Source organism: Cyprinus carpio, chromosome A9, assembly GCF_018340385.1.
Source record: "Cyprinus carpio isolate SPL01 chromosome A9, ASM1834038v1, whole genome shotgun sequence".
Lineage (NCBI taxonomy): Eukaryota > Metazoa > Chordata > Actinopteri > Cypriniformes > Cyprinidae > Cyprinus > Cyprinus carpio.
The window spans coordinates 14,190,465-14,215,278 of NC_056580.1; the positions used below are offsets into that span (position 1 = coordinate 14,190,465).

The 24,814-nt window shown below is 39.7% G+C and overlaps 1 protein-coding gene across 2 annotated transcripts in view; it reads right to left on the reverse strand.

Moving 5' to 3' along the window:
• Positions 1–6,455: 6,455 nt before the first annotated feature.
• LOC109095957 (tomoregulin-2-like) overlaps positions 6,456–24,814 on the reverse strand; it is a 57,874-nt gene continuing 39,515 nt past the window's right edge. The window contains exons 5-10 of one of the 2 annotated variants that reach the window (XM_042763702.1): positions 15,687–15,783; positions 9,321–9,469; positions 8,955–9,014; positions 8,741–8,864; positions 7,547–7,705; positions 6,456–6,698 (exon numbers count right to left, since the gene is read on the reverse strand). In XM_042763702.1, the coding sequence (XP_042619636.1) occupies positions 6,602–6,698; positions 7,547–7,705; positions 8,741–8,864; positions 8,955–9,014; positions 9,321–9,469; positions 15,687–15,783 (686 nt within the window). In that variant the 3' untranslated portion in view covers positions 6,456–6,601. Of the gene's footprint in view, positions 6,699–7,546; positions 7,706–8,740; positions 8,865–8,954; positions 9,015–9,320; positions 9,470–15,686; positions 15,787–24,814 lie in introns of both variants that reach the window. The other variant, XM_042763701.1, reaches the window with a different exon arrangement.

Sequence of the window (24,814 nt, forward strand, 5' to 3'; positions counted from 1 at the left end):
TTTCTTAATCTTGCTTAATCATCTTTCTTATTAGTTTCATATTATTTGTTACTGTTACTGAGATGTCACTCACATATTGTGTTGCATGATTTGTGTTTCAGCTTTATGGGAAAATTCCCAAGAATGCAAAGACATGTCACTGCAAAGCACAATAAAGTTATGCCTGTATCATATATAATTGCTACCTTTGTTTGAAACTTAGATGACTTCGCTTGCAACAGGTTCTTCAGTTTGACTCTTAGGTAAATGCAAATTGTTTGGTGATTGGTGAGAGATTTGTGGCATCACAATAATGAGAACAAAAAAGACTTCAGTCTTTATTAGCTGAATGATAGCAGACAGATTTCTTTCTTTTAGCTCTGGGACCTTTTGACCAGAGATGAAAAAAGCAGCAGATGGATGAAATGTTTTTCTTCAGATCTTGACGGCCATAAAGAACAGTATTTTAGCCACCCATATTAAATGCCATTCCATTGCTTTATTTATTTATTTTTATAAAGAGCTTCAAGAATTATATTGCATATATATATATATATATATATATATATATATATATATATATATATATATATACAGTATATTGTAGTAAGTTCGTGGGAGGAAAGGAAGAGGACAAAGGGGTCGGCGGGACTGCTGACGTATATTTTATTAACACAAATAAACTTTGCACCAACGGTGACTTTTACTCTAGCATCAACAACGACACGATCACATAACACTTCCGGGTGACTTCTTCCGGTTTGGGGTCACGTCAGCAGTCCGTCTCTCTCTGTCTTGCTTCTGTCTCTCCTGGCATTTTATACTCTCTCCACGCCAATTACTGAAACAAGAGAAAGGTGTTGCTCGTCTCTGCACAAACCACTCACTTACCGATCGTCTCCTGATTCTCTCTCCCGCTGCAGACTTCGCTAAACCACGCCCCCCCTGCCACATACCCCCACCGCCCGACTCAGGCCGGGGAGCCATCCGGCCTGCAGCCCCCCCCCCCATTCCTGGAGAGGAAGTCGGCCACCGCCATCTGAACACCCGGCCTGTGGATCACCTTGAACTTAAAAGGCTGTAGAGCCAGATACCAACAAGTGATCCGCGCATTGGTATCCTTCATGCGGTGGAGCCACTGCAGAGGAGCGTGGTCCGAACAGAGGGTGAACTCTCGCCCCAGGAGATAGTAGCGGAGGGTGAGGACGGCCCATCTGATGGCAAGGCACTCTTTCTCTATGGTGCTGTACTTAGCCTCTCTCTTTGAGAGCTTCCGGCTAATGTACAGCACCGGCCGTTCCTCCCCCTCCATCTCCTGGGACAGGGCTGCACCCAGCCCCCTGTCCGACGCGTCCGTCTGCAACCGAAAAGGGAGAGAAAAAATCAGGAGAGTGTAACAACGGCCCGCCACACAGGGCAGCCTTTACCTGGGTAAAGGGCCTGCTGACACGGCTCCGTCCACTGGACCGTATCTGGCACCTCCTTTTTAGTAAGGTCAGTCAAAGGGCTGGTGAGGTCCGAATAATTAGGAATAAACCGTCTATAATATCCCGCCAGCCCCAAGAACTGCCTTACCTCCTTTTTGGTCTTGGGACGTGGGCAGGTCGCAATAGCAGCTGTCTTGTCAATTTGGGGACGCACTTGCCCATGCCCCAAGTGGAAGCCCAGATACCTAACTTCCACCCGCCCAATCGCACACTTCTTTGGGTTGGCCGTGAGTCCCACTCCCCTCAGCGATCTCAGGACAGCCCTCAAATGCTGCATATGCCGCTGCCAATCATTACTAAATATAATGATATCATCCAGGTAGGCAGCTGCATATGCAGCATGGGGCCGCAGAATCTTATCCATGAGGCGCTGAAAGGTAGCCGGCGCCCCGAACAACCCAAAAGGAAGGGTGACAAACTGGTGTAATCCAAACGGCGTTGTGAAAGCTGTCTTTTCTTTGGATAATGGAGACAAGGGGATCTGCCAATAACCCTTTGTTAAGTCCAATGTCGAATAAAAACGAGCCGTGCCTAGCCGATCAAGCAACTCGTCAACCCGCGGCATTGGATACGCGTCGAACTTCGACACAGCATTCACCTTGCGGTAATCCACACAGAACCGGACTGAGCCGTCCGTTTTCGGAACTAAAACTATCGGGCTCGCCCAATCACTATTGGATTCTTCTATTACTCCCATGTCAAGCATTGCACCTAATTCAGCCTGAACTACCTTTTTCTTGTGCTCAGGTAAGCGATACGGCCGGCTGCGAACTACCACGCCCGGCTCGGTCTCGATATGGTGCTGAATCAGGTTAGTACGGCCCGGTAGGGGCGAGAAGACGTCGGCAAACTCGGCCTGTAATTTCCTTAGATCAGTGAGTTGGGACGGCGAGAGGTGATCTCCCCCTGGGGCCAGAGTGAGGGATTGTGGTTTGACATTCGCCTCTGGTCCGAGATCCTCCTCCCCGCCAATCACCGTTGCCAACATCACTGATTCTGCCTCATTCCATTTTTTTAGGAGGTTGAGGTGATAGATCTGACGTGCCCCGTTCCTATCGGACCGTATTACTTCATAATCGAGATCTCCGACTTGTCGTGTGACCTCAAACGGTCCCTGCCACTTAGCCATTAACTTTGAGCTCGACGTTGGGAGTAATACAAGTACTTTCTCTCCCGGTGCAAATTTGCGTAATCTAGTTCCCCTGATATATAGCTGGCTTTGGCGGTCCTGGGCTTGTAACAAATTCTCCATTGATAGCCGCCCCAAAGTGTGGAGTTTTGTTCTCAAGTCCAGCAAATACTGAATTTTCGTTTTTGATCTGAGATGGCCCCTCCTCCCAAGTTTCTCTCAGTACATCCAGCACCCCTCGGGGCTGGCGTCCATAGAGAAGCTCAAAGGGGGAAAACCCCGTGGAGGCTTGTGGGACCTCTCGCACAGCGAATAACAAGGGCTCTAGCCACTTATCCCAATTCTTGGCGTCTTCTTGAACGAATTTACGGATCATGGATTTAAGTGTGCAATTAAATCGTTCGACCAGGCCGTCGGTCTGTGGGTGATAGACGCTAGTTCGAATCGATTTAATGCCCAATAATCCGTACAGTTCGCGTAACGTACGTGACATAAACGCCGTGCCCTGATCGGTGAGGATCTCTTTCGGGATCCCCACCCGGGAGATAAGACGAAACAGGGCGTCCGCAACACTCTTAGCGGAAATGTTGCGGAGGGCCACTGCTTCAGGATATCGTGTTGCATAGTCAACTATGACTAATGCAAAGCGATGTCCCCGTGCAGATCGCTCTAATGGCCCGATGAGGTCCATACCAATTCTTTCGAAGGGGACCTGCATTAAGGGAAGGGGGCGCAAAGGCGCTTTTGGGGCGGCCGGTGGATTCACCAACTGACATTCAGGACAAGACGCGCACCACCTGCGCACGTTGTCGTGAATGCCCGACCAAAAGAAACGGGTCATGAGGCGATTCAGTGTTGCTGCCTATCCCGAATGGCCCGCCATAGGATTAGAATGAGCCGCATGGAAAAGCATTTCCCTGCGGCTCTTCGGAATCAACAACTGGGTTGTATTCACTTTTGTCCCGAGCGTCTTGGGTCACTCGATACAACCGATCTCTTAAAATGGCAAAATACGGATAGGTGAGCGGGTGGGCAGGTTGGAGAGGCTGGCCATCGATGGAGTGGACCTGTTGGAAAGCGTGTTTTAATGTCTCATCCTGAGACTGCTCCAGAGGAAAGTCATCACGCTCCGAGAGAATAAGTCTCCGGATTTCGCTTGGTTCCCCTGAAGCAGAACCCCGCGGTCCTGGCTCAGTTTCTCCCACCTGCACACACGCGGCCTCCTTCCGTGCCTTCTTTCCCCAAGAGGCATCCGCACATAACGACCCCAATAAAACAGTAAACGCGGGCCAATTTGTTCCCAAAATTATCGGATGCCGGAGGTGGGGACTAACCGCCACCTCCACACTATGCTTTTGTCTCCTGAATTGAATAATAATTGGGACCACTGGGTACTCCACCACATCCCCGTGTACGCACCGCACCTTAACCACGCGGCTTGTATCCAATGCCCCCGGTTGAATCAGGCTTTGATGGATTGAGGTTTGGTTACATCCTGAATCCACCAAGGCCGGATATGTACCCCCCTTGATACTCACAGGTATTTGGTACTCTCCTGCCTGACAGGGGGTGGCCTGTGGGACATCCGGGACCCGGATCATCGTCCCCACCTCCATCACTGGACACCTGTCCACAAAATGCTCCGGGTCCCCACAACGCCAACAGGCCAGCCCAGACCTCCCCGCCGCCCCAGTGGCAGGGAGTGGATTGGAGAATTGGCGTGGAGAGAGCGGGGAAACAGAAGCGCTGTCCCCTCCGGCAGCCATCAGCCCCCGGGGGCGGGACACGAGGAGGACCGGGTGGACGGGACCTAGGGAGAGGGACAGGTCGAGAGAGAGACGGGGAGGAGAGAGAGGGAGAGAGAGAGAGAGACGTTAAGGGTTCGCCGACCCCGGGGCACGCCACCATGTGGTCCTCTGCCAGATGGACGGCCGAGTCCAGTGACATGGGACGGTGGCACTGGACCCACTCGGCTGTTTTTTTCGGGAGCCGAGCGATGAATTGCTCCAGCACCATGAGGTCGATGAGGTGTTCCCATCTTGTGGAGGGGTAAGTGAGCGGGTACCGCGGGCGGTCCCGTGGCCTCGGCGCGAACCTCCCGGTCGATCCAGCTCCGGAACCTCTCGCGGTCCTCCTGCTGGGCTTGAAGGATGGCGTGGAATCGCCGCTCCTGATCCGTTCTCAAGTCCAGCAGGGCCTGGTGTTGCTCTTGATGCAGGGCCGCGAGGGATGAAATGATGTCCGCAAATGGCGTAGAGGAGGGACTCTGCATGGCGGCGGCACTCCTTCTTCCTTTCCCGGGTTTCGGCACCAGTGTAGTAAGTTCCTGGGAGGAAAGGAAGAGGACAAAGGGGTCGGCTGGACTGCTGACGTATATTTTATTAACACAAATAAACTTTGCACCAACGGTGACTTTTACTCTAGCATCAACAACGACACGATCACATAACACTTCCGGGTGACTTCTTCCGGTTTGAGGTCACGTCAGCAGTCCGTCTCTCTCTGTCTCGCTTCTGTCTCTCCTGGCGTTTTATACTCTCTCCACGCCAATTACTGAAACAAGAGACAGGTGTTGCTCGTCTCTGCCCAAACCACTCACTTACCGATCGTCTCCTGATTCTCTCTCCCGCTGCAGACTTCGCTAAACCACGCCCCCCCGCCACATATATATATAAAGGGTCTGCTTAGTGGAAGCAGAACACAAACATACAAATGCATACTCAGTATCATTAAGGCTCTCTCTTACCCCTGCGGAACACCGACTGTCAGACAGGAAGTGTAGGGACTCCACTGGACTGGTCTGGGGATGAAATAGGAAGAACTTCTGCAGACAAGGAATGTCCGGAATTCCTTGGTCCTAAAGGGTTCCGTCCTCCACATGACTTTTAAAGGTCAGTATATTCTGTCTATTTTTTTCTGCTTTTTGCTGGTGTAAAATTGACCACAAAAGAAAACAAAGATAATTAAAACTATATTGGATAACATTCTTATTTGAGAGGAAAATAAGAGGTTATTTTTGAAAATTACCCCTATTATTTTTAATGTTTTTGAAGAAACATCTTATGCTCACCAAGGCTACATATACAGTATTTGATCAAACATACAGTAAAAAAAGTTATATTGTGTAATATTATTAGAATTTTAAATAACCATTCTCTGTTTAAAAATGTACTGTAATTTATTCCTCTCTTGGCAAAGTGGCCTTTAGTGTCAAATGATGCTTCAGAAATCAGAGACATTCAGAAATTCAGAAACATTTCTTAATATTATCAATGCTGAAAATAGTTGCACTGCGTAATATTTTTTGTGGAAACTGTGACACATTTTTACAGGATTCTTTAATGAACAAAACATTCAAAAGAACAACATTATTTTAAATAAAATGTTTGCAACATTAGAAATGTATTAAGTGTCACAATTGAATGTGTCCTTTCTGAATATCTTTTTGTTTTATTTTTATTTATTTATTTTTAATGTTGCTGATATCAAACTTTAAACTATAATTTACATGACTGGGGTCTCTGGGACACCAAACATTAAAAACAGCAAAATTAATCTTTATTTATAATAAATTGTTGAATCACCTCTCTTGAAACCCCTGAAACTGACCATATACCTTAAAGTTAGATCCTTTAAAAGTCATGGCATCCACAAAAGAATAAGGAAAAAGAAAAAAACACACTGTGCTTTGTGATATAAATTATTTATTTACATTACAGAAAAAGGACCCCATCAAGACAAACAAATTAACTATTGGAAATATTACCCATACATAACCAAATAACAGGACTTGTCCTATCATGGTGTCCTAAAATTCTCTGTTTGTGTCCTGTGCCACAGGTGCAAGGCATCTTGTGTAGAACCCATCGTCCTCCGATATATCTGCACCATCGTCCTCCATCCCATCATCCAGCAGGATGCAGTGTCTCTGTGGGGACGGAGAGCAAGTTTCTTATTTCCTGTCCTCTGTCCAAACCACGTTTCCCATGATCCTCTGCTCACGGGCTCAAATGAGGCGGGTGGAGGCGCGCAGGGTGTTTTCAGAGTTGTAGTGCATTGTGTTCTGCTTCTGTCGGTTGATTCTGTTAGTCCGTGGGCACTTCCTGCAGAGGAAGGAAGCAAAAGTACATCCTTATTATACATAGAACTTGCTTCCACCAGGCAGCTCTACGTTATTTTTAATCAAAACAGTGCCTGGAAGGAAAAAAAACCCTCATATTTCAGAGTAAAAAAAAAAAAAAGCCTTTGCTATAAAAATAACTACTTAGAGTTTGGATTGGAAGTTTTTAAAAGAATGTATCATGCATTCTTCTGCATCAGTATTCATCACACTGATATGACTTGAAACAGCTCACAGACTCTTTGCCCTAAAGGGGCTGTTTCTTTCACTGGAGGAAAGAATAAATAAATGAATACTGACAATGGAGCTAAATTAACATTGATTCCTAACATATATATTTCACTGGGCCATACAAATTTATTTAAGAATGGCAATTATTTAACATTATAAATGTCCTTATTGTCACTTTTGACCAATTTAATGTGTCCTTGTTGAATAAAAGTATTTATTTATTTCTAAAACAAAATATTATTGACCCCAAAATGTTGAAAGGTAGTGTATATAGACTGAAGACTGTCTGAGGTCTAACAATCCATCAGTCACTTCTACAATCTTTCATGATCCGTGAACACATTTACTTTGCTGATGTGTAAAGTAAATATTACAGGAGATGGGTGAGTTATTTAGTGCTGCTAGTGCACACACCCCCTTCAACAATGACCTTTCATGGAGTGTAAAGTGTGTTATTCTGCAGACTCCTGCTGGCAGGAACTCTCACTCTGTGAAGAGCTGTGAGTGTGTGTGATCTACCCAGGAGGTAGCTGTCCACTGCTTTGCTTCGCAGTAGCACATTGTGTGTGATATAATGCTGTGGTGTGTGTTTATACTCACCGGGTGATACACAGCACCACTACACATATGATGGCCACCTGCAGAACCCCAATGACAGACGCGATGAGGACATAGCGGAGCTTTCCAGAGCCAGGCACCACATACAGCACATTATACTCCTTAGTGTCACACTGTGGACCACTGAATCCTGAGTGACAGCTGAAGAAAAGAGGAAGAAACACAGCGTTATATCCTTATTAGATTAGATGCGTGTGCTTTAGTCCTCTGTTGATTTATTCAGGTTGTTTTAAAGAGTCTACTCTCTCTGTAATATCTCTGTTCATACACATACTTCAGTGTTTTTCACTCTCAAAGTCGTGCCTCAGAAACACCTGCTGTTGTACTGCAGCACCTGCCAGAGAGCCTCTCCTGTTCTGTATTATTATTTCTCTCTAGGTTCTTTTCTATTGTTTATCTGTGACTGTTAATATGAGTTTCACAACTTGAACAGCCAATTATTTTTATAAGCTGATATGTGCAGTATTTCTGTTTAATACCTTCTTCTGTCCCAGTTTAATCTGTATAAATGACTTGTAGATTGAATTCCGTAAAAAAATTAACAATCAAACAGTGACTTTTTTTTTCTCGACAGCACCATCTGTTTGTACTACCAATGAAAGACCAAGGTTAATATAGCTAACTAAAGCTAAAACCATAAAACTTAAACATATTTTATTTCCACTAGTGGCCAAGAAAACATACCCCATTTTTCATTTCGTTTAACCAAATTTAACTAAATAAAGCACTGAAATAACTAACCATAATTAAAAGTAATAAAAACTATACAGACATTAAAAATAAAAAAATACAAAACAAAATTGCTAAAACTTAAAAATGAAAATGTATAGCATACAAACATATTCAAACAGCTAATAAAAACTATAATAATATGTCAATTATATTAAAATAACACTGAAAAAAGGGGTGTTTGGAAAACTTTTTTTTAATGAGGCAGAACTTTCTTGGTTTGAACAGTAGGGGGAGATGAAGATCTGTGATACAGTGTTACATTCACAATAAAACAAACACACACACACACACACACACACACACACACACACACACACACACACACACACACACACACACACACACACACACACACACACACACACACACACACACACACACATACACTTATTCACAATTTATATTTGTAGACAGGATAGTGCGAAACATTGTGTGTGTGTGTACCTGCAGGACGGTGCTGAGAGCATGTTGGGATATTCACAGTCTCCGTGAACACAATAGTTCTTATAGTGCTCAGGGCAGGGGATGTAAAGCCCTCTTGCCACCTCTGAAACCTCAGGCTTCTCCTCTATAATTCAAACACAGTGGATCAGAACAGCTACAATTCAAGGGCACTTTAAAAGTAAAATCGACTTTTTAGAATTAAACACCCACCCACCTGTGTAATCTGTCCTGGCATATTGTCCATCTCCTGCTTTGGTGCCTGTAATCATGTCGCCTACAAGATAGGAATGAATTCAGATGTTAAAATGAACAGATCTGCTGGTTACATAATACAACACTCCCCCCATTTCATTGTAATTTCGAAGATGATATCAGGGAAATTGCTATATTCCAGAGATTAATGATCATATAAACATGAATGAACTTGATTATGTAATAGTGATTTATAATGTTTACATCTTTACATGTGTTCTCTGTTGTTGTCTATATAAATGCAAATTGAATTGAAAGAAGGCATCATGTAACAATGGAAGAAATTATATAAAACAATTATAAATGTTTGTTAATCTGCTCTTCTTACCCTGACAGTGACCCAGGAACTTGACCTCGATTCGTTCCTGCCGCTGACACGACGCCTCTTTTACCTGGCAGGGGTTGTCATAGGAACGGCCGTCTGATGCGCACACGGGGTTAAAACTGATGTGGGAGCAGTCGATGTTACAGACGCACCTGTGTTGTGAGAAACCGCATAGTAAATGCCAATTACTGACAAATCAAAGACCGTGAAAAAGATCATTAAACAAGTGTCAGACCTTGTTTGATCAAGCTGTCAGCTTAGAATAACTCTTCAGACATCCAAACTGGGGACTCAAAGTAATTGCTGAAGGGGATTTGGTGTTTCACTTCTGATAATGATGTAAACATTTCACTATTCAATTAATATTTTTCAGGGCCTCTTTGGAAATAATGCAACTTTTTTTGGCCCTTTACCAGATTTTATTAATATATTAGGAAAAAAAGGAAAGGAAATGATGGGGAGAAGAGAAGGAATCAGATTTGAGAAATGTCACAAAGCAGATTGTAAGGCTGGTCAGCCAAATGAACAGTGGGGTTCAATCCAGGCACTTCACCACAGCTCTAGGGATGGCAAACAATGTAGATTTACTGATTCAATTCTGATTCACAAAACAGATTCATTTGGGTTATGATGTTAATTTTGTGTTCGTATGATTATAAAGGACAGTGTTTTAGATTGAGTCAAAGCAATAACTCTTTTTGAACTAATTATTAAAAGAATAGGCTCATAAGAGTCACTCGTTTTGTGAATTGGCTTACACTGATCACGCTGTATGTTTTGATTCACTAAAAAGAGGCAGCTCATCAGTTTGAATTAAACTGCTAGTCACATTGGTTTGTTTTTGCATACAGTCTGTGAGGAAAACGCAATAGAAAGACTTTATTTTGTGGTACACCACCTTTTTAAAACATCACATTAAATATAGATTTTAAGAATAATCAAAAAATCAATCAAACTGCATGCAGCAAATGAACTTATGCTATGCTATCATTCAAAAGTTTGGGTTTGGAATTTTTTTTTCATGTTAAGTCTCTGAAGGTCATAAAGGATACATTTATTTGATCAAAAACACTGTAAAAATATTGCTGTGAAATATTTTAAATATAAATATTAATATATTAAAAATATAATACTATCCCTCAGAAATCATTCTAATATGCTGATTAAGAGCTGAAGAAACAGTTCTTATTATTATCAATGTTGAAAACCGTTGTTGCTTTTCTTTTCTTTTTTTTTTAAGTATATAACACAACAAAGAAAAATATAAATAACATCTACACAGCAAATTTTGTCCCACAAACAACATACTTGCCAGGAAAGGATAGTTTTAAGTATTTCATTTATTCTGTTGCTGGAAGATTCAATCAATCAAATGAACACTTGTTTTTATGCCTACAATAAAATTGCTTTCGTAAGAGCCAGTTTTGCAAAGGGAGAACATTACGGACTTAATGTACACCTCTCTATCATGTATGAGTGTGTTAAGCTCAGCATTTTCACAGGTGTGCTGCGCGACAAGAGCCCTGCAACATACACAGATTACAATGGTAAAAAATACTGGCCCCTTTACAAAAGGTCTGCATCAGCAGGAACCGCAACCTCTTATAAACATTAACTGACATTCATAATTGCCCATTTGGCTTGAGGCTGGATGAATTACCATTAGAAACAGATTAACACCAACAACGCTTTTATGATGTGACTACTCTATAAATGTTTACAAGCTTGTCAAGATTGCAAATGTAATGAGTAAAGTCTGTTTTTCATCTTCTCGTATCTGCGTGAAGCTAGAAGGGAAGGCTCAAGAATGAATGTGGATGGGATCGAACTGGATGCTGTGGTGATTTTCAATCTATAGCACATTCTTGAGTCTATCATCTCAGGGCCTTAATGACTAGCACAGAAGACTGGCTTAGCAACCAAAGCACTGCGAACACATCAGTGGAAAATATTAAAACGCTCCATTTCAAATGAGAAATGATGAGTTCTGACACTTTGATGTTCCTTCGCTCGTTTTAATGGCTGCTCTTATTCAAATACCTTCATTAACGGCGGTAATGAGCGCTTATGTGCATATGCGCAGATGAAAGGTGATACGCTTCTGAGAAGGAGACAAAGACGCATTGAGTCACATATAGCCTTTGTGTTCGTGTGTGAACCGGTCATTCATTTCTACCTGAGAGAATCGAAAACCTGTCAACTAGTCTTCATTGTGTATGTTCTGTGAGTGTATTTGGCATATTAACATTTCTCAAAGGAGTTGACAAGAATTTATTAAGTCTGTATTTTCTGCGTTCAAGTTTTTCTACTATAATTTCTCTTTAAAGTCTATGTTTTGTCTGTGTGCCACGGCAGGAACATACTGAGCAGAAATGACAGTTAAACTGCCGTCCCCAGTCACTTCTTGCAGCAGCAAACAGATGACAGTATAATTATAAATCTGTCATTATTTTTGTGTATTTGTGTTTTTTCTTCAACTTTGTTTTTAATATTTTCACCCTGCCAGTGAGCTTTAGTGATGTACGGAGTCGTTTTGTATTCTGGCACAACTGGAATAATATAAACTGACTACAAATATGAGATAAAAATATCTGTTTTAATATCTTTGATTGTTTGCCATTGCTAATTGAGATCTGTAATGCATAGTAATTTAGATACATCCCGGGAACGTTGGATGTGAGATAAAAACAACAGGCACAATGATATTGAGATGTATTTATTGTGAAGCATCGGTAATGCTCTCTCTCTTACACACACACACACACACACACACACACACACACACACACACACACACACACACACACACACACACTTGCTCTCTAGTATGACTGTCTGTAGTGGTCATAAAAGCTAATGTGTCTTGAGAGCATGAATATTTAATGTCGCCTCTCACATTCTCTAGGCATACACACAGTGCAAATGCACTGCATCAACAACACACACACACACACACACACACACACACACACACACACACATCAAAAATGTCCAATAGCAAATCAAGTAATAATGGCTGTGCTAGTAAGTCCAACCGAAGGATTGAGATTTCCTAAAAATTCTGGTTGTTTGGATGGTAGCCTCTGTGTGTGCGTGAGTGTGTTTATCTTGTTGAGTGAGGGGATATGTCTTATTGATTTGTAAGAGCCATGTGGTTTCTCTGTTATCTAAACTTTTCCAGCATGGCCTGTGGGCTTCTTGTCTGTCTAGCTGCTCTTTCCTTGCACACTTTAGTCTCTCTCTCTCTCTCTCTTTCAATGGCCGGATTATGATGACTGAGTCTGTATTTTGTGAGAATTAGTCTCGGTTTGGTATTTATGATAGTTTGATGAGGATAGTTGAGGAGTTTTGACTTTTTGATCCCCGTGTTTTAAAAGTTTGATTTAGATCCATCCATCCATCCATCCATCCATCCATCCAAATAAGAGACCTAGTGTATTTCGAGCTTGTTTATAATAAAAGTTCCGTATTATGCTTGTTTTCTATTTTTTATTTTTTATTTTTATGTAACATATATTTTAGTATAAAATCTGATGGTTCCTCCATGGACCATGCCACCACAAGGAGGATATAAGAACATTATTTAACATTCACTATATAATTCAGTATATATTACTATAATTGGCAAAATAACGAATTTATTGCTTTTCTTTAAGCACAGCATTGTAGTACTGACAAAATCCAATATCTGTCTGTATGTCTGAGTTTTTAAAATTAAATTTAAGACTTTAAGACCTTTTTAAGACCTGCACAAATAAAATAAATACTGTACGTACACAAAGATCAAACCTACTTGATACTAGTAAAATGTATATACTGAAAGTGTTAAATAATATTTTTTAAATCTTTTCTTCCTGTTACAGGGCAGACCAGAGAAAAGCCACAAAAGTTTACAATTAAAACCACGATTATATTATTAGTTTATTGTGCAACCGAAATGCTAAAAAGCTATGCATAATACAGAATATTTAAATATAAACCAGCCTTGGATTCATATTTTGAATTGTCTATGCTTTACTACTTTAAGCTGATCACTAAAAAAGGATATATCAGATATAATATGCAAGGAAATATATTATGAACTCTTACAACCATCCACAACAGTGCTGCATTTTGACTTTGAATGTGTAGCGCTCACATTAATTTAATCGAATCATAGCCTTTGAATGTTAATAAATCACATTAGGCCATATCATGATTCCTGTTTTTCTGTCTGCAAATTTAAAATGTCCTAAAATTATAATTAAGTCTGTCTATCTGTCTGCCTGTCTATGTATAGACTAATTCACACTGCACTGATGCCACCCATAACCAGATTACAGTATCTATGTGTCTGTCTATCTCTGTTTATATACTGTATATCAATAATACTGACCAAATTCAGCTCTAATTCCAGACATTCCAAGAATGCATTGTGTCAAACTCAGTGAAAAAAATTATACAAGGTGTGAAAAATAGAAATAAACAACTCATTTCATACTAAAAATATAATTGAAAATAGTTCAGTGCAGTGCATATTGAAATCAATATTACTTCCTCTCTCTCTCTCTCTCTCTCCCTTTCTCTCTCTCTCTCTCTATTACACACATCCAAGGACTAGGGTCCTAACAGCCAAATCCGGTGCTTGTCACTACACTCAATCAATGCACAAACACACACAGACATGTTATTAATGCAGCTTATAGCATTGATTTTTTTTATAATCTCTCATCTAATTTTTTTTTCAGTAATCCTTTCAGATGACACAGGAAGATGGAAAAATGGAGCAAGACTAAAAAAGAAGGGCTGCTGAGAGAGGTAGAGTGTTTTTGGTAGAGGAACACTGAGGTGAGTGAGTCATCTGCAGTCAAGTGTATCAGAGCGAGGGGCCTGTCATGGGACCATCCCTAGGACTCAGGCATAAATGCCTCAAATCGTGCTGATATCTCTGAGGAGGGAGATGCTGGGCTGTTTCATTCTGATGCCTCCAAACACTCCAGCTCTCCAGCCAGTGCTTGCTGAATCTTTAGTGAATCTAAAGGCTGACATGTAATTCCCTTCAGACGCCCTGAGAGAGATAGGCAGGAGGGAGGAAGAGAGGCCTTCTTCTATTAAGATTAAAGGGTAGTCTCCTTCACTCTTGCTGACAGTTTGAGCTGTTCACTGGCGCCCAGCGCAACGAAAACCTTCTTTCCACATCCACGGGTGGATTTCAAATATATCATGTGAGTCATGATTTTTTCATATGTTTACAACTAAAATAGATTCTCTAGAAATGATAACAATTTCTCATTGAACATAGCATAAAGATGTTGTTAGAGGAACAAAGTGGATGTTGAGGTTTTCTGCTTATTTTTTATTGAATATTAATGAGTTTGCATTGCTAAAGCGCCGGAGCTACGCGGCCATTCTAAGCAAAGATGAAACTGTCATAATTGGCCCATTTATTTTGGGCAAGTTTGTAAAGTTCATAATCAAAGAACTGAGATTTGTTAAAGTAAATCTCATATTGTGTCCCATATTCCATATCATGCCATTGACAGCACCAACCAATCTAAAACAGTCAGCCTGCTTCTGTCCAGAGAAAGCATTCAAAGCAAGCACCTCAGTTGTCGGTATTGAGAGGGGAAGAGAGTACTGGTCGTTCACTACCCCTACCTCCTGAGACATAGAGAGGACAGAGAGTTCCCCCTCAGGAGCAGCGGGATTATCACGGGCGATTCAAAGTTTACTTCAGGATGTCCTTGGCTCATTTTGATGCTTTTGCTAGTGATACTAGAGCCACATATTAAAAAGAAGACTACCAGTTTCTGTGAACTCAGTGTGCAAGGATCTATATACAGTGCTTTGTGCTGCGAGACGAAGTGGATGAATTTGACAATCGCCATTCTGGATTTTGGCGTTCGCTTGTACGGTGGCTCTGAACTGTCAAAACACCTCAAAATGCTTGCTATGGATGCGAAAAATTGAAAAAATCTAACCCGATCCAATTTTTTTTTATTTTTATGATGGACGAATATTTCAGAGGCAGTGTGTAAATGTGATTGACATAACCTGAGGTCATATATATTTTGGACTAAATTTTCAGTCACCTTAATTTCATTGTCATTTGATGGTGCATGTGGTGAATAAGCAGATCAAAATATTGATTTTGAAGTCACTGAAAAATGTTTTGAGAATATGACTAAGATTGCAACTATGAGCCAGATGCTGAATGTACTGGGAAAATGTGCTCTGATGATGACAGTCATTGTAAAATCCATGCATTTAAGGGTTAAATAACCAATTTTTGTTTAAATACACTTTTAAAAAAATTCTTGGCATGGCATCTTTCTTTTTTTATTCTGTTTTTGTGATAGTAGTTCTTCTACAGGCTGTTTTTGTGCTTACCAGACATCTTCAGCATCCTCATCACACTCAGCCCCAAACTGGCAAATGTCACAGGTGGACGTCTCTTTCTGTCCATTCTCCGCCGAACCCTCGTTCCCTGCTTGGATACATGAAGATGAGACAAGACAACATAAGCTATCAAACGTCTGATTCACAGTCCGTCTCTCCATCTCTCTCTTCCTCTCACACAAATATTCATAAATAGATGGAGAGACAGAGGACAGACAATTCTCATTTAGTCTTTGTCTCTGGCTCTCATGAGAAGTTCAAATCCCCCACTGATCTTTCCTCAGTCTCACCCCTCATTTCATCATGATGATTTCTGATTTGCCGCTCCTGCTCCCTGGTGATAGAGGCCTCCCAGGAGCCGAAGCTTAAAGCCCCTCGCTATCGCATATCTGCCCTCATCAGTGGACGGGGAAAAGCAATCCCGTACGTCATGGAATTTAAATTACATCTCCTCCTCAGAGGATCATCGCTCCCCTTTGGATCCTGACCCTCCATTATGAGGTGCTATTTTTAAAACTTACACCGCAAAGACAAAGAGATGAAAAAAGAAAAGCAGACAGATAAAAGAAAGAAAGTATTCTGCACTTCCATGCAAAGAACAATGTTAAAGTCACAGGTGTTACTGTTTTGCCATTTGTCTTTCTACTGATTCTCTTTTTGGTCTAGATGACAACTACAAATAAAAGCTTTGCACTGACACTGTGTCCTTTCACAGATCAAAGATTAAATAAATCTATGTTTTTTGAATCCCAAACTGTTTTAATTCAGCAATATCACATGAAAAAAAGTTCTGTTGTTCCAAATTTTCAGATCAACAGTACAACCGCTTTAATACCACAGTTCAATGAACCGTCAATATTAAGTAATATTAACAGTATAATACTATTAACAAAGTTAATATTAACTTACATTTTAGACACAACAGTGGTAGTTATTTTGTGCATTTTTTCTTTGCCAGTGAAAAAAGTTCCAAATGAGTAGCTTGGTATCAAAATGTTACAAAATCAGCTGCTGTTTTGTTGTTTTCTGACAAATCATTTGAGTGAATAATTCAATTACTCACTCATAGTAATTTGTTTTGTCTTCAGTGAGTTATTATTTTGAATGAATCACTTGAGTGAATGACTCAACGCCTCTCTCTTAAAGACAGTCACTTGATTTGTTCCTGAACAAATCAGTATTTTGAATGAATCGCTTGAGAGAACGATTCAAACACTCACTCAAAAAAGTCACCTGTTGACACCTGTTGCCGCAGCGATGTAACGTGCAGAAAGAGTCACTAACAATCGGGGAGGCAAACAATAAAAAATACAAGAAAATCAATGAAAAAGAGTAAAATAAACTGAGTATAAGATTTATTTTGATTTTTTTTTTTTTTTTTATGTGAACGGAATGACTAACTTTAATTTCACAAACATGCACTAATAGATCAAGCTTTGCTCTAAACACATCTCCTGTCCAGCATCATGAGCAGAGCTGATTAACCCAGCACCCAGCTTCTCTCTGATATGTGGCTGCATGGACCCAAGGGTCTGGAAATGAGAAACGTGTCGGATGGAAGGGGTAGTAACAGTTATCTCCATCTCTCGGTTAGATGGACTTCTGATTTTCCCTGACCAGAAACACAGTCGATCACCAACCCCCTCTGTTTTCATCTACAACCGCCGCCAAAAAGATCCTGCTTCGGATCCTGTATATGTATATCTACGATGTGTGTGAAAACCCTAGGTCAATGATTGATTAAATGTAGCTGTTTTGTGGATAATGGCTACAAAAATCTAAAGTCTTTCGTTATTGTTATTGTTAATGATGAATCTTAAGTGCTTTTCATGTATAACGCAAAGACATTTAAGGTTATGAAACATTAAAATTCAGCAATCCAAACACATACTGAGCAGAGGAATAGGTTTTGCTTTAAATGGTGGAAGGAAAGGAGATACTCAAATGAACAGAAGACAGATGGTAAGTGTCCAAGAAAATGGCTCTTAATGGGACAAACCTACTTGTGCAGAAACTAAGGAGAAAGGTGGGGGTGGATTTAGGGCACAACATGGGCTGTCAGACAGATGATGAATGAAGCCACCCATCTCCTGAACAGTGTATGGAAACTCACCTTCACACAGGAAGAATCTGTGTGTGTGTGTGTGTATATATACACACACACACACACACACACACACACAAAATGTTTTCCTAGTTTTAGTTAAAAAATTGGAACAAATTAATACGTAGTAGGAACAATTTCTTCATTTGTGGCCTGAATCTATCGTTTTCCACATGTGTGCAAAAAGGCACCAGATAAGCGTCAGCTTTTTTTTTTTTTCAAAACATATATCATATAAATAAACAGAGGAATAAATTAATACTTTTTTTAGCTTATTGTCTTTTTTCTGAGTATTGAGTAATAAGTAATAAAGCAAATATTTAAGACATATTCTCTGAAAACCTCAAGAGTCTTATTATCTAGATATTATCAAATGTATCTTTGCTTATAAAACATGATTGTTCTGCAGAGTACATTTTTTATTTTTTTTTCGTTTTAACCCATTTGCAAATTCCCTGAGATAAATTGTATTGTTTCATACATGAGCATGAGATGGAAATGAAATCCATTTGATTCTTTTGAGTGGTATTCATCACAATGCACACAATGAATGAATGGATGGATGATACAGTAACTCCTTGGTCATTTAGTGAAAAGCAGCTCAGATTAACACAAACGCACACACAGTTTGTGAAATGGAAGGAGTTTAGAACATCACAGTTAAGCATTTGCTTAAACAATCATGAAAACACACACATGAAAATGCTCTCCATGGACTCGAAATTACAAATTACACCATGTATATTATTTTGCATTTTGAAGATGCATTACTACAATGCAATGTTGTATTAGCATATAGGAAAAAACAAATATGTAATGGAAGAAAAGCCTACATCCACAACCCCTGAAGAGACCACCACACAAGAACATGCTGAGCTCTTAAGGGACACAAAGGCCAAGTGAATCTCCACAGATGGAAGGGACACATTGCATCAATAGAAAATGTAGGAACATAATGCTTACAGCGGAAAGATGATAGCCTGAAAGAGAATCTTCAGATTTCCACTGATCTCCACAAACTAATGATGTCGCTTCTATATGATGAATGTCATTTAAGTTTTATGCATGAGCCACAGAATCTTCTTACTTTCTCAAAAGAATCTTCAGAGTGATGAAAATTGTCTTATAGGTGTTTGGTTTCAACACATTGCCTATGGGTATCTGAGTGCAAAATTATTTTTTAAATCTTATTGTTTTTATTTATTTTTCCCGAAAAACAAAAGGATCTTTTTTTCATAAATATGGTACCAGCCGCTCAATGCTTTAATCATGTGGTCATCAACTAAGCCTTCACCACATGGGGTTCATTACAGCCTACTTCACACAAATAAGGTTGTTTGAGTGTCCTGGTCCTATTGGGAAAAGCATGTCGTAAAACCTGTTTGGCACTTTGCCTCTTGTATCCACACCTGACAGCATAGAAGACTTTGCCAATGACCCATTTGCGCATGTAATTACAGAAATCCACTGACGACGGTGGCGCAGAGCGAAGGTGTCTAATTTTGTGAAGTGCTCCCGAGGCCATTTTCTTCCACTGGTTGACAGCTTTTGGAGAGCGCTTTGAAAGCCAGATGAGGGTTTGAATTGGCAAGAGAAGTAAGAGCCAATGTGTGAAATTCAGGAAAGGAGGCCTGAAACGGGCTGCCCTTCTTCGAGGGATTAGGGAAGAAGAATTAGGAAAGGAATTAGGGCTTAAAACTTCATTTTTTCCAGCTTTGACCAGATTAAGTGCTGCTCGCTGAAAGTCTTCCATTGAGTGCTGAAAGACCCAGCAGAAGATCTACGAATTGGTTTCACTCTGGGTCATTAGACTGCACAAGGGTCAACCGTGTAAAATAAATATATAGACATTTAACATACCACTCAGAGAGACTCTTACAATTGAATCACATACTGTACATTAGAGGTACACCCAATACATAAACACCATCTCACTTGCATTTGATACAGATGAACCATGTCTAAAGCTTTCCATTATCCTCCCATGAGAAGTGCTGCAAGGTTCAGAGTCTCATACATTCACACACAAACCAATACGTGTGCTTATCTCTGGCTCTGACTATGATCTGCCCCTGATGGCACCCATAATAACACTTGTGATGGAGCCGCTCTCAGATATATAATGGAAGAAGAGTGCAGAGGAAGGAGAGAAGATGAAGAGTTGAGGATGATGAGAAATGAGAAGTAAATATGATGGAGAGAACATCAAATGGCATTTGTGTTATGTAGCAAGAAGAAAGAACGATAGAAAAAAAACAACAAAGTAAACTTGACAATGACGGAGAGCATTTGAAAACAGGTGAAGGATGAGAGACATTAAGAGAGACTGAAAAAAAACACAAATAGACAGAGAAAAAGAGACTGAAAAAAAAAAAACATCTTCAGCAGCTAAGCGGTCGATGGGCAGTCAATAAAGTGTCACTTTCTGCAAGCTAAGAAGCCGGCCTTGATGAGGGGATCTTTGCATTAGTGGCCACCGCAGCTAGTGCTTTAACCCACTGGATGACCTTCCCTAAACCACAATCTCATATTAGACCATAAGATGGCCCATATTAAAAATAAAAACATTTTGTAAGGATTTCTTACATGCCTAGCTGTGGAAAAAAGAAAGATAGGCTCCCTGACAGCTTTCTGCTAGATTTAACTCCTTCATAATACTGCTGTGCTGAAAAATAACAGACTTGAACTAAAGGTTCTTTACAGTGGAAAAAGGTTTTTTTTTTTTTCTTTTAAATCGTGCATTTAACAGTGATATTAAATTAGTAGTGTTTTCAAATATTAAACTGAATTAAGCATTAGATGAAGGCAAGGAAATGTACATTTAAAAATAGAGGAAATGAGCATGCAAAATTTAAATATTCAATATCTACATAAAATGCTGACAGCAATATACAAAAAAAAAAAAGAAAAAAAATCTATATTGTCAGCCAATGACCAATATGTTTCCATTATATAGTGTATTCCTAAATTCTTTACTAGGAAGAATGGGGAAAAATGTCTTGATAAATCTGTAATTTGAACAAGCATGCAGTTCATTTCATCAGCTAGCACTGTTCAAGTCAACTTATAAAGTTTTTAATGCCCAAAATAAAACATTTTACATATATTGTATAACATATTACCTAATATATTAATTACTCTTTAACCTCCCCAATAAATTCTCCCAGCACACCCCCTGCTGCAGTGGATTGTGATTGTCCAAGCAGCAAGATTCTGGCACCCTGTCTTTCCATCTAAACTCCCAGACACCGTGGGGTGGCACAGAGAGCAGCTGAGATGTTCCAGCGCTGTGGGTGCCAGTCTTTGCCATCGAGCCCCACTAATCCCTCTGGCACCACAGTGCCAATCTTTCAATCCAGTGTTACCCGCTGATCTTTAGAAAAGATCCAAATCAGCAGAGCAATGCAAGCTGCTGGTAAACAAGAGATAGCAGCTAAAGCCTATTCCAGAGAGGACTGCATAAAATATGACAGAACTAGTTTAATATGTTCTCTTACATAAAAATGCTATGTTTCATTCACTTTGTTCTGATTGTTTATTTATAAAAGAGCAATGTTATTTTCCGTGAAGTGGATCTTATGAACTCATTTGACAATGAATGAGATTCTCCACCTCAGTAGAACAACAACTAGTTTTTCTGTTTCAAGTTAAAGGTCATTTCTCAAATCAAAGGGATATGGATTCGTTGCTCAGAGACCTAAACCAAATTTAGATATTGGCCTTTAACAACATGTGCACACCAGGGAGCTTGTAACACCCAACAGCCAATGCACAAACGAAAAGCAAATGAAAACAAATGAAAGCATTTTCACAAGAGATTTTCCTACATAGAAATCTTACATCAGTGAGGAGAACCATCACACATTAGAACTGCGTGAATCGACTTAAAGATACTTTTACTAAAAAGCTATTTTAAAAAATAATTAAACAATATAAATTTTCTACAAAAAAAAAACTATAAGAGAGTATGAAAAATAAGCTATTTAAAATATACATTTAATAAAAAGTACATAAAAATATCCTTACAAAGAAATAATTTAAAAAAGTACATTTAACAAAAAAAGAGCCTTAAAATAAACTATTTAAAATAAACCTTTGCTAAAAAATCAAAAGAGCCTTTTAAACAGTTTAAAATATACCTTTGCTAAAAATTAAGCCGAAAGAAGATACATTCACTAAAACACATGTTTAAAAAGCATAAAAAATATCCTTATTATTTAATATTATTTAAAAAGATACCTTTACTAAAAAGTCCTGCAATTTATCTTGTGCATGCATATACACAATATATATATATATATTTATGTGTTTCTCTAAAATTCTTTGATAGGATTGTTATTTTCTTTAAAGCATATAAGCAAGGTTTAACCCTTGTTTTAGAATAGTGAGTGACTGATATAATGTGAGTAGGCAGTCTTTCACTGTCCAATGGGCAGCATTACACTATAAATGTGCTCACATATTTCTCACACACTATGTAGTTTGAGTGATCTGATAACTCCGGACCACAACTGTACCTGTATTTAGAGCTAGACACTTGTGATCAGATAACACCGAACTAAAAAATACCAAAATACCAATTATAAACAGCGTCTAAGACAAAAAATCACTAGTGGTCTCCTAAATCAGCTGCAAAAGTCTGGACAACAAACGCTAAAATTGAATCATCACATATGCTGTATGTATGGTTTTAGCGCAAAAGTAACCACGTTCCAGCCATCAACAAAGAAGTGTGAAATTCTTTTCCATTTCAAAACACCTCCAGCTCCAGCACAAACTCCAGACTCAAGCTCAGCGGAGCTCCTCTTTGCTCCCCTACACTTTCTTTTCAAAGAAAGTCAAACAAACCAACAACCTCAGCAAATTTTGCAGATGCACCCCAGGATAAATGAGCCTTTAAGAATTGAAAGCTCTATAAACAACCAAGCCGTTAGATGTTTACATTTCAAACACCGAGATGTCTCCAAGGAGTTCAGGATTAGCTAGTTCCAGTATTTGGGAGCTGGAGACTGCTGTTATGATGAGTATTTCTGCCCCACTGAGGGTTGATGCTTTACTGATTTTAACCAGAACAGACTGCAGTCGGTTCGTTTTTAGTGGCACTCAAGAAATGAAGCTCACTATTGTCAAGAAAAGTGTGTCCCTGGAAGATCCATGACTGGAAAGAGATAAAACTCCTCATAGATGCAGCCGCTGAAAAACAAGACTATTTTCTCCAGTTACTGTGTAAATGATTTGGTTTTCCCTTCTGTCTATGTCTTATCTTCTTCTCCATATGTTACATTTTTTTTCTCATCTCCTGGAATGTAAATCTTCATATGCTATTTTGATATAATATACTATTGGCAAAAGAAATTAAAATATCTCTTTGTGTGTGACTTCTGTTTGGTTATACTGTATGCATTTAAGCCAAAATGAACTCTGCTCTTTTCTTTCACTTTCTCTTGTGACCTTAAGGCTATTTTGCCACCTCCTGCCATGGCTCATCAATCACAATGTCTCCTGACCCGTCTAGTGCACTAAACTCCATATAATCCCACCATTACTGGGATTGGCTCATCTTTTGTGTCTAGTGTGTTTTCTGTTCATCCTCTCTTCCACTTTTCCATTCTCCCCAGCCTGCCTATATCATTATATTGTATTTCCCAAAATCAATTTTTAATAGTAATCCCCTTCTGCCCCAAGGATGACCCACATTAAAACAGAAATTTATTTTGGAGCGGCAGAAGGTTCACATAGCCCCCAATACACCTTTGTCTCACTTGATTCGGCGCCTTCCACATTTGCCTGAGATTTACATTTCATCTGCAAAGACCCTGACTATATTAATAACTCCGGAGGTATTTGTCAGAGCTCAGAACGAATAGAGAATGAGTAAATGCTTAATAAAATGATTGCATTTTCCCTCTTGTTGGGGCTGAAAATAGCTTAGTCTCTGAAATGATTTGCCAAAAAGGCAACAAGGGCAAATCTATGTCTTATTTGTGATAAGAACAAAAGTGGAATATGAAGTCATTTACATTTTCAATGTTATTTTGAATTTTCGTACATTAAGGAAGCACTTTTTGTTTTGCTTTTCTCTCAGCTGTGGATACTGGATACTGAAAGGATACTGAAAAAAGAGGTTTGAATTGACATAATTTAATTATGCATATTGTTCCACACAAATCAATTAGGTTACATTAACTGATTTTTTCCTTCTCAGTTTAGTTCAATAATTCTTTGTCAGAAAACATCATTTGTTCATGTACATTCAACATAATGGAATAAAACGATTTTTGTGGACCAATTCAGCAGTCTCAACAGGATTTTATGTCTGCCCACAACATGATCCATTTTCATTTGTGTCACATTACTCAATTACATTACTAGGTACTACCAACTAACTACTACCAACTAGAAAAAGTATTTTACCATGTTAAATAATAGCGCATAGGGTAAAGAAACATTCAGGACCCCATCTTTATGGACCAGAAGTGGTTCTAAATCAAATCGTAACTGGACATTAAAGTCTGCAGGAGCGCACATGTTTGGTTCTTTCCATCTCTCCATAATATAAGTAGCCTAATTCATTTGTTAATATTAATTTAATAGAAAAACAATTAAATTTGTCATCCTTCAATTACTGGTTCAAAATAGGTTTCAGCCTTAGAAATAGTATATAACCTAATAATCCAAGATAAAATGCCACTCTCTCTTAGAGGCTAGGTTATGGACAGGTTTTCCCAGTCCAAGAGCTTTTCAATACGGCTTTTTTTTATCAGATGAACTTATGAATTATATCTGTTGTGATGTTTTAAAAGCCTTCTCCAGCCGCAGTGACACATACTGATAAACAGTGCATCTAACTCAGTATGGACTGCAGTACAGAAACAGTGCACATGTTCACACTCAGCTTGAATGTTAAGCACACAAACTCTGAGCACAGCCAGACACTTTTCCTTAGTCTTCACCTCCCATTCCAGACGGCACTGCGCCTGTCTTTATCACAGTAGCTGAAACGGGGAGATTAGAT